Here is a 13,753-nt window from a genome sequence, read left to right on the forward strand (position 1 = left end):
GTGCTTTATGAGTAATCAAAATATGTTTTTTTTTTATAATCTCTGCATAAACGTGTGTTCATGGCAATTAATATTTCTTATTCATCCATAGATCTTTATGACATTTTCTTTTAGAACTCACTACACAGAATTAATAAACAGAATCAAAAACTGTCATCACCTTTGAGGGTTAGAGAAATGTCACTGCTTGTACTGAAAAGAGCATAAAAAAGTAATAGATTAGTTATTTTACAAAAAGTTTTAGCAGACTGTAACAAGTAAAATATAGTTGGCCAATGTCATCAAGATGTCAGGGGAATGTTAAAGTAGTGTCAAAAAGCTTTACCATAAAATGTCTAAATATAGTATGTTATTAAAAGTGTCGTATGTAATAAAACAGTTCTACTGTAGTTCGACACAAAATTTAAAATTCACTTCAGCTCACCGGGAGATGGCGCTGTCTCTTCTTCGATGGTGTGCAGCATTAGAGGCGTAGAAGAAGAAGCAGGCGGCATCATGGAGGAAGTGCCCACCTCAGCCGGTTAGGTAGCAAGTTTTACTTGAAATATTTTAAATTCTACAACCGTTGTTAGTTGTATCCTACCTATGGCGGAGGTCGGTGATAGAAACGGCCGTGAAGCTCAAGAACACGACGGGACACAAAGCAGAGATGTCCCGGAGCCTGTGTGCGGGACAGGTGACCCCACGGTGACAGTCCCGCGGGGGCTGCGGTGCCCTAATCCTGAGCGGAGGAAAAAGTTAGTCCTTCATATCGACCTGAACAACACCATACTGGTGTCGGATTCTGTGATAGCTCAAGGGACGGTAGCTGCCCTCGAGCATTTCCTCTCAACTGTCACCTGGGGAAGGATGAGCAAAGGTAAGCTGAGAAGTGATACTTTTCTCTATCACACAAGGATGATGCTATGGATTTGTTTGCCCTGTCAGCCAAATTATTGTTCCTGCTTCTGTTCCAGATTAATACGCCGAATAACATTTAAGAGTCCAAAGGGAAAAGGTAGTCCTCTTCCTCCTCTTGACTTACCGTTCCTGACAATATAAATAACGACAAGCTGTCAAACAATACAAATAACAATGATTGAGGTCAATGCAATGAGACACATTGGCCTATCGTATCCTGAATAACCCGTCATACATATTATAACTATAACTAGGTCTCAATTCATGTGTTGTGATAGGCTCATTATGCTAATATGGGAGTAAACATTGAAGTTTAAATAAGTGACGTTTGGTAGCAGGGTTGATCTATTTGTTGAAGCATATTTAGTGTTTAGTGTAGTGAAGCATTCTATTTAGTATATTTTATTTTAATACATTTTATATTCCACCTTATTCTTTGATGTTATGCCTTCTATAACGCATATTTGATTCTTTTTCTCAACATTTTCTAAATGTTTCTTATGTTTTGCATTCAATTTAGTTTATTTTACCTTTACCACCCACAAAGACCTTGTCCCCCTCTCCTCTCTGCAGGGAAGTGGGAATGGCTGAGTGACTCCCCCTCCCTGCTCCCCCCCTGCGATGGTGCTGTTACCTACCACTCTCACTTTGGACGGACGGCAGGTTTCTCCTCCAACGTGGGCCGACGTTTCCGTGGGATTCTCGTGGAGCATCTGACTCTGCTGCGCTGGCCCGAGGGCACCAAGGCAAGCTTCATGGGATTGTTATAGCTCAAAAAATGACATCCATTGGAAGAGTTAATCTGCAGGTTAATTCTATGCCGTATCTGCCTGATATTGTATTACCAAATAGTTAGTCACAATACAAGATGAAGAAATGCCCTGAAGATTTTACAAAAGGCATTACAGCTTCTGTAATCATTAACAATCTCATTTTATATTCATAATAGACTCGTGGAGTTCCTAGTGTAGTGTGTAGCTTAAGGAGGTGTTTTCTATCATAATAAAATTTGAATTTTCTGCAACTTTAACAGTTTTCATGAGCTGTTTGGACATGCAAATTAAACCCGCGTTGTGAAAAGGGCTTCTCTCATAGAGAGTGAAGTTTCTGTATACATAATTTGTTTATTCACCTACTTATGTTTAGAACACAAAGATGTTTTAACAGTTTGTTTACCTGTTTATTTTTTCCACTGTGATATTAAATGGAACATTGTGGTTTTGTTTTTTCTTATTTTATTTAAGATGTTTATACTGCAGTTTACTTATTTCTGCATTTTATTTAATGTGCACTACTCTCTTGCTTATTTTTATTTGTATTTCTTTTTGCTTTATTTTATTTGTTTTGATATATGTTTCATTCTTAGAGGAGCGTGGGGTTCAGGAATTTCACTGCCAAACTACGCTGTAGTCTTTGTGCATGTGAAAATGAAGTCCCCTGCTCCCTTATGTTGCTATTTGTCACTGACTGCCATCTGCCTGTGTTTCTTGAAGGGAGACAGAGAGCTGTCTGTAAAGGGAGAGGGGGGGCACCTGTACCACTGGATCCTACCCTCCTTCTTCCAGCTGCTCACAGACCTGGTGCAGGAGGGACGGGAGTTCGCCATCGTTTTCCGTTCCTTTGGAAACGACCTTCCTCGTGTGCTGAGTGCTGTGTCCAGAGCTCTGACGGAAGGCGTTCACCCCCTGTTCCCAGATCTGCCCCAACTCAAGGTGAAACACACATCCAGTGGTCTTGTCTGTATTTTCTCTTAAGTTTGAGGGTCAGTTGCATAAATTACTCCAACATATTTCTTCCTAGCGAAGAGTTTGCTATAAATTCAACAGGGTACGGTCTAATATCTGGTTCACTTCTACAGAGTATCAATATCACATGTAGTTTCCTAAGTGGACCTTGCGGCAACATCTCCCTACTAGAATATCGGTCATTAGAAATGATATTGAAGTACGTAAACAGGTTTACAACATGCTTACAAGTTCTAAAAAGACTTTAAACAGCATTTGAATGAATATTTTAATAAAATACAAGCAAAATTGTTAAAGAATGAGAATGTATTTGGACAAGCAAACGTCTATAATATGCTCTAAAGAATAAATGGGTCACGCTTTTATCTTGTTTCATCAGTGTGCATCGTAAAAATAAGCACTTCGGCAAAATCTTAAATATTATCAATATTTCTTAAATGTTTTCCTTGCCAATTCATTGCATCTTTGCTGCAGTAATATGAACAGCGCTGTGATGGCCCCCTCTTATTGAGAAGATGACTTATATTAAGTTGTGTGTTATTAGTTTAGCGGTCTTCTTTGTCACGCTGACTTATTGTGTAAAGGATCAAAGTGGTGCTTTGCACGATAGTTTATGGAGAAATGTATTTTGAAAAATTGATCTAGTTGAGAAAATCCCATGAGTGTAGGTTGATGAAAATCAACCCTACAAACTGTCAAATTCACTTTAGTTTGTTTTTGATGCACACTACCGTTCTACATAGATAGCGGTGTGAAATTGAAATGATATGTATTACCATTGATTTTGCAAATGAATGCATTACTCCCAGCATTCCTTTCTGGTGTAGTATTTTTTTAAAATATATATATAGGAGAAATTAGTCGACAATTTATTCTTCCTTTTATGATGGTGGAGTCAAATGAAACATCAAAAGCCCCATTTTTTAAGGAAGACAGCCTGGGTTCACAAAGATGGTTGAAAACCACCTTCACTCGTCACTCTATTGTCTCTGGTTAGAGGTTCAGGTTTTTCAAGACAGCTAAAAAAAGAAACCCTAGCTCTGTTGATCTTTGCTTTGTAGTAGTGTGTGTAAGTGTGTAGAGGCTTGGAGGTAATGGGATTACATAATCAGGATTCCCATACAGTTACATAATAACATGGGTGCTGTTGTTAACTGGATAGAGGCGTTAAGGGTAGGGGGGGGGTGTGGGAGAGAAACTCCCTCTGTAAGGAACACAGGGATGTCAGCCTTTGCACACTGTGTGTGTGTGTGTGTGTGTGTGTGTGTGTGTGTGTGTGTGTGTGTGTGTGTGTGTGTGTGTGTGTGTGTGTGTGTGTGTGTGTGTGTGTGTGTGTGTGTGTGTGTGTGTGTGTGTGTTCGGTAACTGCAAATATGTTCTCCGGAAGAGTATGGCCTTGTTTTCCCTTTTAACGTAGACCTTTACCATGGACCCTGCCCCCTCCATCAACCTCCCTCTCTCTCAGGGGGGTGTACTTGCACGTTAGCTAGCTGGAGTGGAACACATTGATTGTGAGAGGGTGGACGGATGAGTTGTCAGAAAGAGAAGCTGTCAGCCTCACTGATGGAGAAGAAGTTCCTCGGTGTCCTGTTACACGCTGTGCATGCGTCAGACAGACAGAGTGGGGGGGAATCAATCACAAGACATGATGAGATTGTTCACTTTGTTCAAAACCATTGTTGTCAAGTATAGGAGCGTTTTGGGAGACTTCATATTGAAGCCGTACTCAGCATCTCTGTTTGTTTCTAAGTAAATTACACGTTTCACTAAATATAGTCCTTTTTATAGCTTTATGCATTTCAAAACACGATGAAAGCACAAATAAATGATCCAATCTTGAGAGTTAATGATCAAACAGTGTAAGTCAATGGAAGAGGATGCTGCAGATTTTATTTTTCATCCTCACCTGCCATGTTTAGTAGAGAGGATGCTAACATGCTGATGTTTAGCCAACATATTTGCATGCTTACATTTACTAATTTGTGTTTTTTTGAGGTGTTAAGTGAGAGAACAAATAACGTGAGGTAGAGATATTTTGATCTGATGGTGGTGCATCATACACTGCCCGGCCAAAAAAAAGGTCACAAGCCTGTGGGGGCAGTGCTATGACCTGGGGTTGCTGCCGTTGGTCTGGTCTAGGTTCAGCAATGTGCCCAAAGAATGAGGTCAGCTGACTACCTGAATATACTGAAGGACAGGTTATTCCATCAATGGATTTGTTCTTCCCTGATGGCACGGGCATGTTCTAAGATGACAATGCCAGGATCCATCGGGCTCAAATTGTGAAAGAGTGGTTCAGGGAGCATGAGACATCATTTTCACACATGGATTGGCCACCACAGAGTCCAGACCTGAACCCGATGGAGAATCTTTGGGATGGGCTGGAGAACACTTTGCGCAGTGGTCTGAATCTCCCGTCATCAATACAAGATCTTGGTGATAAATTAATGCAAGACAGAAATAAATGTTGTGACATTGCAGAAGCTTGTGGAAACGATGCCACAGCAAATGTAATCAAAGCTAAAGGCGGTCCAACCAATATTAGAGTGTGTGACCTTTTTTTTTAGCCAGGCAGTATATAAAGTCAACTCATCAACGTAATCACACTCCATCCTGCTGGTGCCATGAACGTATGTGCTGTCACGCCCTGGCTCAAGGACGGACAAAACAGGGAGACCACACTTGATTCATTTCCAATTAAAGTAACGAAACTAAGTTAATGTTGAAGTCTGTTAATCAGTAATGTGTGTAGTGTGTGGACATGTATCGGTGTATATAAAGCAAAGACAAACAAACCAACAGGAGAGAGAGTGCCTGACTGCTCAGCCTCCATATTTTGTCACAGGAGCTTTTTGATGGTCAATCTACAGGAATTACAAAAAGAAAATGTTATAGAAATATACTATTTTATACATATTCCAAGTAAAAAAGACCTTTATTCACAGGAGTATCTAAACATGATAAAGTATACAGAATACATCAGAATACCCTCTAATACAGCGGTCCCCAAACTTTTTAGCGCCACGGACCGGTTTAACGTCAGATAATATTTCCACGGACCGGGCTTTAAGGTGTGATGGATACATACAACAAAATAAAAATGACGACTGGCATAAAAACTGTGGTATATTGTAGATATAATAATAAACATGAATCCACTGTGTACTCGTATGCAACTTTATTAGCAGCGTCCTCGGAACATCGCGCCAACAACATACCATGAATAACATCCTCTCTGCCCCCTAACCCGAACGCTCTCTGACTCTGGTCGCCATGGTGACGTTTAAACATGCCTTAAAAATAAGACACAGATACACAACAAAAACGAACATAAAGTGCATGAAAGTTTTAGCTCACCATAACGCTAAATCAATGGGAGCCTTGAGCTTGTTTCTCTGCAACAAGACGGTCCCATCTAGGGACAATGGGAGACAATGACACCCGAAGTGTGTTGCTTATGGCCAGTCTACTCCGTAGCTTTGTTTTGGTTGCTGTCACTGCAGAAAACCCAGTTTCACACAGATATGATGTCGGAAACGGCAACAGGGTTTTCAGTGCTGTTGTGGCGATCTCAGGGTATTCTGCCATGACTTTAATCCAGAACACCGGCAGAGTTGTTGTCTCGAACAGACTTTTAAGGCCGCCGTCATTTGCGACCTCCAGCAGCCGATCTTCTTGCCGCACAGACATGCTGGATTCACCTGGTTTTGCGACCGATTCCTCGTCACTGAAATGTGGCGGGGACTTCTTTTCTGAGAGAAAGCTTTGCAGTGGCTCTCGTAATTCAAACACTCTGTCCAGCGATTTCCCTCGGGATAACCATCTTATTTCTGTGTATAGGAGCCGCATATTATACAGAGCGGGCTTGGTGCGTGGGAATCACTTGTTGCGATGAATCCATATTTTAAGTAGGACTCCTGGTATTGTCTGTTAAATGCAGCTTTCTTTTTCTTGGAAGTCGTAGGCTCTTCTTTCGTCTCCTCACTGGGCCTTTTCCCCTTCGTAAAGAAACTTTCCAAATACGACGTTTTTTTACTCATTGTGCTAGCTTGTGGGTTACATTTTAGCATGAGAATCCAGTCATTTTTCAAAATAAAAGATCTTTATGGCTCAGACAATACATAAAACGAAAATAATGTAAGTTATTTTTTCTTGCTGTGCGGCCCGGTACCAAATGACCCACGGACCGGTACCGGTCCACGGCCCGGGGGTTGGGGCCCTCTGCTCTAATATACCAATCCACTGAACATCTGAACATGGTGTACAGTAGCCTCCATGTTCATCACTCGTGTTTTCTGTCTGACTCTTCTCTCCTGTCTCAGTTGAGCGTGAACATGACAACGGGAAAGATCCGCTGCAGCAGGAGGGGGATCGTCCTGAGCCGAGCTGAGGAGCACATTTCCTCTTGTGACGGAGAGCGGGGGCTGTACCAGTACTTCAGCTCTGCCCAGGGCCTGGGGGGCTTTCAGGACCACTTTGACTGGTACGCATAGCACTCTCTAAACCAGTGTTTTTCAACCTTTCTGGAGCAGCGGTACATTGTATACATTTAAAATATCCCAAGGTATACGTAATGGCATTTAATGAACAGTCTCTCAATTTGTTGATACTCACTCATGCACCCAAAGCAGTTCCAGTGCCAATTTGGAGCTAGTGCCTGTTAAGCACTGGTTCTTCCTGATCCACTGCAGCAGGGCCGGCTCATGGCCCTGGAAACCAGTTCTCATCTGGCCCTACTCGACTGACCATCAAGAACCCACAACCAAATATGTCACACTTACGTCAGAAACGGGGCAGGGGCAGGGGCACTGACCAAAGTCAAGATAGTCAGATTAGCTTCGGTTGCTATGCTAACATCACCTGTCTAATACCAGAGAAACTTTCATCACAGCGTTGTGATTCCAAACAGCGTCAGTTCAGACTGAAACACATTCACGTATGGGGATGGGGGTTATGCATCAGCTGCTTGTGTGACAGTCAATTATAATTGCTTTCCAGCGGCCGCTGCTATGAGTTAACGGGAGACTAAGGGGTAGACTAAATGCCGGTGGACGAGCAGCACTGCAGCGGTCAGTAAATGCCACTGAACCACATTAATAAGCACTCTGGGAAAGAGTTTACCGTAGGAGAAGTCATTCTTTAATTTCTTGAATTTAATTTGGCTCCGTATTAAAAGCAGCATGATATAGACGTGACGCAGTCCCCCATTGTTGTTGTTGTTGTGACCAGCAGTGCTCAATTAGTTTATGCAGGCGAACACAAAAACCTGTGTTCTTGTTTTGATGTGACAGGAAATGGAAGCTTGATTGGGACTATTGCACTGTTGGTTAGCTTATCACCAAATGAAATAAATAAATCCAAACCAAAGATATCTTTCCCTTTGCCTCCAGCTCACTGTCTTTCTGTCTTTTGTCCACCACTCATAGGCTCTTCTTCTGGGTTAAATGTTGTCCAGGACCTGGTTCAGAGTCAAATATTAATCTATCGCTGCTTGTCTTGTCACCCAGCCTCTTCCGCCCATCACTTAATTGTACTGTCTTAAATAAATAAAGGTCATTATTGCGCTACCTGCTGCCACCCACGAGCATGGAAGAGTATTAAAGTACTCAGCCAGCCACTACATTGCAGCACAGATTCTCAGGATAGCAAATCATTTCAGCAACTAAATAATAGTTTTTGGACCGATTTACATGAAATTGGCCAATTTCCACAGCACACCTGACGATCTCTCATCATCGGCACAGTGGTTTAAAATCTCTGCATTAAACCCCCATTACACTCGCCTCAATCCCTTCATTCATCCTTTTTTTCCCACCCCTGTGTCTCTATCAGGTGGGCCAGTAACAGCTCCTCCATCCGGGGGGGGAAGCCGCTGTGGGTGGACCCCTTCGACCAACACGTTCAGCACATCTTCATAGACGACAACATACGACAGGACGACGAGCACACCATCGTTCAACCCAAGGTACGTTGCCTGTTCTTCAACATGAACCCAGCAATCACTGATAATGACTGTTAGCATTGTCACTACACTCACAGGTTGTTAGCTCAGAACAAAGGGAAAGTTCACCCTTTATTTTCTCTTGTCTGGTCCGTCATTCCCCCCACCATTCGCTGCCACAGATTGCCACTCCTCTAAATCAGCTATACGGGACTGGGTTTTGTTAATATCCGTTTTGTGTCAGTAGTTCGTTGTTATCAGACAGTTTACGTTAATTTCTTGTAGGAGAATACAGATTCCTTCTTTAATCGCTGTCTTCAGCTCATCTTTAAATGTGGATAGCTGGTGTTGTAGCTCCTACTTGAGCTCTCTGATATCGTTGCTAATGCTGGCTAGCCTGACTCGTAGCGTTTCGGTTACCCTGTAGCTGTTAGCTCTTCCTAGTATTTACTAGCTTCGAAGATTTCTTCCATTTCAGGCTCCTCCTCCCCTTTTTCTTGCTTTTTGTAGGATTTCCGGCTGTTTTGATAGTTTCCCCCACTCATAGCATACTTTTTTATTGTTGAGTAGTTGGATTTTATGGGTTTATTTGAACCGAACTGAGCGAGTCGCTTAACTCGCGCCTGCTCACTCTGCCATCATACTGTAAGTCCAGGGACAGTTCATAATGAAATCAAAATACATTTATCCAAGGCCTGGGCAAAAACTATTGTAGGTTTCACCATTTTTCATTTAATGTTTACACAATGAGAGTGTTGATAAATAATCCTCATTAATGTGTATTTAAGGAATAATTATCTTAATGTAAATAAAAGAAAAGCTCCTATTCTGGTAAACCACTGTTCAACCCTTAAAAACAGGAAAAGAGAAGACTTACAATACCCAAAATCTCCAAAGATATATAACACTGATATATTACCCAGTCCTAATCTGACATGTAGTGCTGTATCAATCAAGAAAGTTCCGGAGATATTGACCATAAAGATATCTGCCTTATCCCCTATGTGATGCAACTCACAGCAGCAAAATAATACATTTGAAAATCTGAACAGCAATACCTCCCTACAGAAACCATGACCTGCTCAATATCTTCCAGAGATTGTTGTGAGAAGTTTAATACTGGAACTGGTTCCTTTTATGTTGAACTAGTAAGCATTAGCCTCTTATTAATGTGTAGACTAGATTATTGTGTTACTCTTTGTTCATTTTTAGGTTATTTGTAAAAAGTTTCTTTGAATGTAAGAGGATGAATACATTAGCATATCTGTAAGCCACCCTCCTTAAGAAAATATGTCTCCATAGATGTGGGTGCATGTTGACATATGTACTTAGCCCAGTTACTGATCCCTCTGTAGTACAGCAACAGCCTTGGTGCTATTAATGACTCATTGCCTTCTGGTTTTCTTATTTACGTTTTATATACTAACATCTCAGATTTTTTTTCTCTCTTTTTATTATTATAATGTATTACATTTTTTGATTTCATCTCATTTTATAGCAATATCTACTTTAATTATTCACTTTTACCTTTATCTTTGGTATTTATACTTCAAAGGAAGCAGGGACCTGAGGGATGCCAGCGGGTGATCTGATATTGGAAATAATATGAAACTGGAAATGCCTTGTGTATAACTTTTCCATCTGTACAACAAGATATATTGTATTATTAAAAAACAGATAAACAGAAAATAACTTTGCAATCATCGTGACAACATGTTCTAGTTCACATCTCCAGAAATCTAACCTGACCCCTGTTTCCTCACTTTTCTGTGGGTGTGTGTCTCAGGTTTTCTTGGAGCCCGGTGGCGCTGACACTCGTACAGCCTGCACATCGGAGCTCTATGACCTCACACTGGTGCAGACCGACCTCCTGAAGGCCATCTCTCAGCAGAAATACTTCACCCAGCGTGTCCACATCTGCCTGCAGAACTATGAAAGGAACCTCCAGCAGGGGGCGGGCTAAATCACAGCTCCACTGCCAGTGTGTTTGTCTTTGTGACCGTGGTGTGGTGATGACAGATTATTGTTGTGCCATTGGTTGTTAGGCTCCCTCAACAAAGACCAATGGGATTTTTCCATTGGATTTTGGAATATTGCAGGAAATAATGTCTGTTGCAAATACATTTTATTATGCTTCGACATTTTGGATAATCCACATGTTAACACCACTTTTTAAAGATTTTTGAAGCATAAATGCAACACCAGAAAGAAAAAGTGTTACGTTAGGCTATAAACAAACTACATCGTGGACGCATAGCTGCTCATCACCACCGCTAAGCTAAAGGCGGCTAATGTTCGGCTAGTGGCGTTACGTAGTCTCATGTAGCCATCTGTTAGCAAATGTTTTTTTTATGACAGATAGAAGCTTCAGACATTCACCAGTGGGGTATTTACTGGTGCCTTTTTTGTGGTAGAGCAAAACTAGAACATCTCGTAGACTTGTCTTGAACCTTTTTTGAGGCATTGAACCACAGACACATTAAAAAAAAAAGGAGGGAAATGGAAGTCTTAAAATGCTAATTATTTTTGCGTTCTAATACTCACTCCTGCACCACTCTGTTAAACCAGACAATGAAATGGCAGCACTGAGAGAGAAAGTTAAATGATTAGAGACATGGTTAAACTAGTTAAAGCAAATAAACACAGACCATCAAACCTCAAATAGAAGAAGTTTACATGTGAAGGTGAAAGGGATAAATATGCAGATAACAGTCATTATCGGAAGATGGCTGCTCAAAAACTAGGGTATTAAATCATGTTGAGCTGCTCCACGCACACTTAAAGCAGTTCAAGTATGGCAGCTTGTACAAAGAGCTCTTCACAAACAGTTTGTGCTGTCCTAAAGTGAACCGCCACTGAAAGAGTTTCTGACTTGATTCAACCCTAAGGTGGCCCCATGCATCAAAGACTCTTTGGCTAATCACACCATGGGATAATTGGCCTAAATCCTGTGTAATTTGTGTCAGACGGCATATAATTGAGGTCAGCTTTGGAGAAGAAGTCAGTGTTGCGTTAATAGAGGATTCACAGAGATTTGCTTCAGCTCTTCTTCTGTCCTCAAAGTGTTTCATGTTGGCTGTCATCTGCTTTGTTTACCTCCACTCCAAACTGAAAAGTAATACTTGAATAAATCCAGATGACTAAAAAATAATCAGAATATATGAGTCTATACCTCAAGGCGCTTTATAAACGCATTACAAAGGCGTCAGAACATGCAGCAGTTTTATTTAAAATATTATTCATAGATATATCATTAGGTTGAACATGAGTCTGGGGTTTGTATTATTATTTTTCTGATTTTTTGTGGAAGTATTTAAGGGTTTTAGGGTTTATGTATTTATTGTCAAGCTATTAGAGGGTTTTTGTAATTGTTATATTTTCTCTGGTCAAAAAAAAGTTCCTGAATCCAGGTTGCAGTGATGACAACAACGCAGCCGTTTTTGAGTTAATACCAACCATTGATACAAATGAATAAATTAGTAGGAAAGATGCAAATGGTAGTAACAATATTGAATTTGAATTTACATTTGTAAAACACTCAAAATGAAACTGAAAAATGTCATGAATCATGCAGTAGGATCAGTAGTTGCTGTAATATTTATTTCAGCCACAAGAGGCTGAAGAGCACCACTACCCTTTGATATAAATAGGAATACAGCATTCGTTTTTTCTTTGAGGTTATTGTTTGTCCTCTCTGAATATGAAATCCATACATCGTGAGGAAGACTGACATAGAATATTGATTACCATACATTTTTTTTCTCACTTGCCTCTCAAGGCCTCCGTAGCACTGTCCTGAGCAGCTGCATAATACTTTCATATTTTGCACTGAATACCATCCGCATTACATTGAACTCTGATGCTGTATACTTTTAAATCACAACTTGAAATACTGTCATCTATTTATTTTTCTGACGATAAATATTTCTATTCATTATTAAATAAATGGCTATGTTTTTTTTGTTCAACTGTTTGGTGTTTTGTGCAATGAGACCTACTGTCAAGATCAATAGGTGAAAGGGTTAAGGAGCACCACATGGTATTACAGATTTACAGGTTCACCTCTAGAAACCATCAATACGCTGTGTGTGTGTGTGTGTGTGTGTGTGTGTGTGTGTGTGTGTGTGTGTGTGTGTGTGTGTGTGTGTGTGTGTGTGTGTGTGTGTGTGTGTGTGTGTGTGTGTGTGTGTGTGTGTGTGTGTGTGTGTGTGTGAGAGAGAGAGAGAGAGAGAGAGACACACCAGGTCAGGTCCACAGGATCAATATAAGAAAGCACAAAGGATGGTCAGTACAGTAATGTGTATGCTTTGGTGTGTTGTAATGAACATTGAAAGCGTGTGTTCTTCTCCTGAGCACATATTTAACATGGACACATTATCAGCCTCCCTGCAGCTACCTGAAGTTAGAAGAAAAAAAATAATGTGAAAAAATAAGGAACTCTCTGCAAGAAATATATATTATTTCCTCACTTTGCTTTGGGATGGGATTAGAAATGGTTAACGCTGTGCTTGAATTGAGCTTTTACCAGGTAATTGTAAGCACCGCTGTGATGGACTGCTTCATTACAGAAGAGGTCAGAAACATTAATGTCCCTCCCAGGCTGACTGTGATTGAGAGTAGCGTTGCTGCTGGCTATGAGCTTAAAATGTGAAGATTTACTAAAACAAATTGAAAATGTAAAATCACAATAATGTATTTATTTATTTAAAACATTTTCATGACCCTACAACATGATGAGCACTTAGAACAAAAACTCCATTATCCATAAATAATCTGTTTTGTGGGGGGGGGGGGGGTTTAAGAACATTAAATTATGTATACGTGTTTTGATAAAATCCCTTAACACAAGAATGAACCTTTAACTTAGCATGATGAGTCACCTTTAAACTGCATGTTGAATGAATTGTGTGTTTATTTCTTTTTTTTGTCATATGTATGTCTCCTTCTCTCCACATGAGGGCAGCAGCTGCTCCTCCAGCCCCAGCAGCATCCTTCCCTTCAGGTGAGCGCAGTTACCTGACGGTGCGCGGTGAGAGCCTGAAGACAGCGCAGTAAATCCAAACAGCGCCACACTGCAGCAGCGCATTTACACGGTAGAGAAAAAGTGGTGATGCGTCTGCTGCTGTTGTCACCAAAGGACCGTGGAGGGACAGCTGGCACTGTTTCT

At 40.9% G+C, this 13,753-nt stretch overlaps 1 protein-coding gene across 1 annotated transcript; it reads left to right on the plus strand.

Moving 5' to 3' along the window:
- Positions 1-456: 456 nt before the first annotated feature.
- si:dkey-32e6.3 (uncharacterized) lies at positions 457-12,554 on the plus strand. The gene is made up of 6 exons (XM_063879141.1): positions 457-859; positions 1,474-1,646; positions 2,394-2,612; positions 6,968-7,128; positions 8,478-8,610; positions 10,373-12,554. Exons 1-6 carry the CDS (start codon positions 586-588, stop codon positions 10,547-10,549), a joined length of 1,137 nt encoding a protein of 378 aa, XP_063735211.1. The 5' UTR covers positions 457-585; the 3' UTR covers positions 10,550-12,554.
- Positions 12,555-13,753: the final 1,199 nt, after the last annotated feature.

The sequence above is a fragment of the Eleginops maclovinus genome, chromosome 1 (genome assembly GCF_036324505.1).
Source record: "Eleginops maclovinus isolate JMC-PN-2008 ecotype Puerto Natales chromosome 1, JC_Emac_rtc_rv5, whole genome shotgun sequence".
Lineage (NCBI taxonomy): Eukaryota > Metazoa > Chordata > Actinopteri > Perciformes > Eleginopidae > Eleginops > Eleginops maclovinus.

Excerpts from the sequence above, each read along its gene's own strand:
- si:dkey-32e6.3 (XM_063879141.1), top strand. The coding sequence starts at position 586 with ATGGCGGAGGTCGGTGATAGAAACGGCCGTGAAGCTCAAGAACACGAC. Across the intron at positions 860-1,473 it reads CTGGGGAAGGATGAGCAAAG|GGAAGTGGGAATGGCTGAGT; the intron begins GTAAGCTGAGAA and ends TCCTCTCTGCAG. Across the intron at positions 7,129-8,477 it reads TTTCAGGACCACTTTGACTG|GTGGGCCAGTAACAGCTCCT; the intron begins GTACGCATAGCA and ends TGTCTCTATCAG.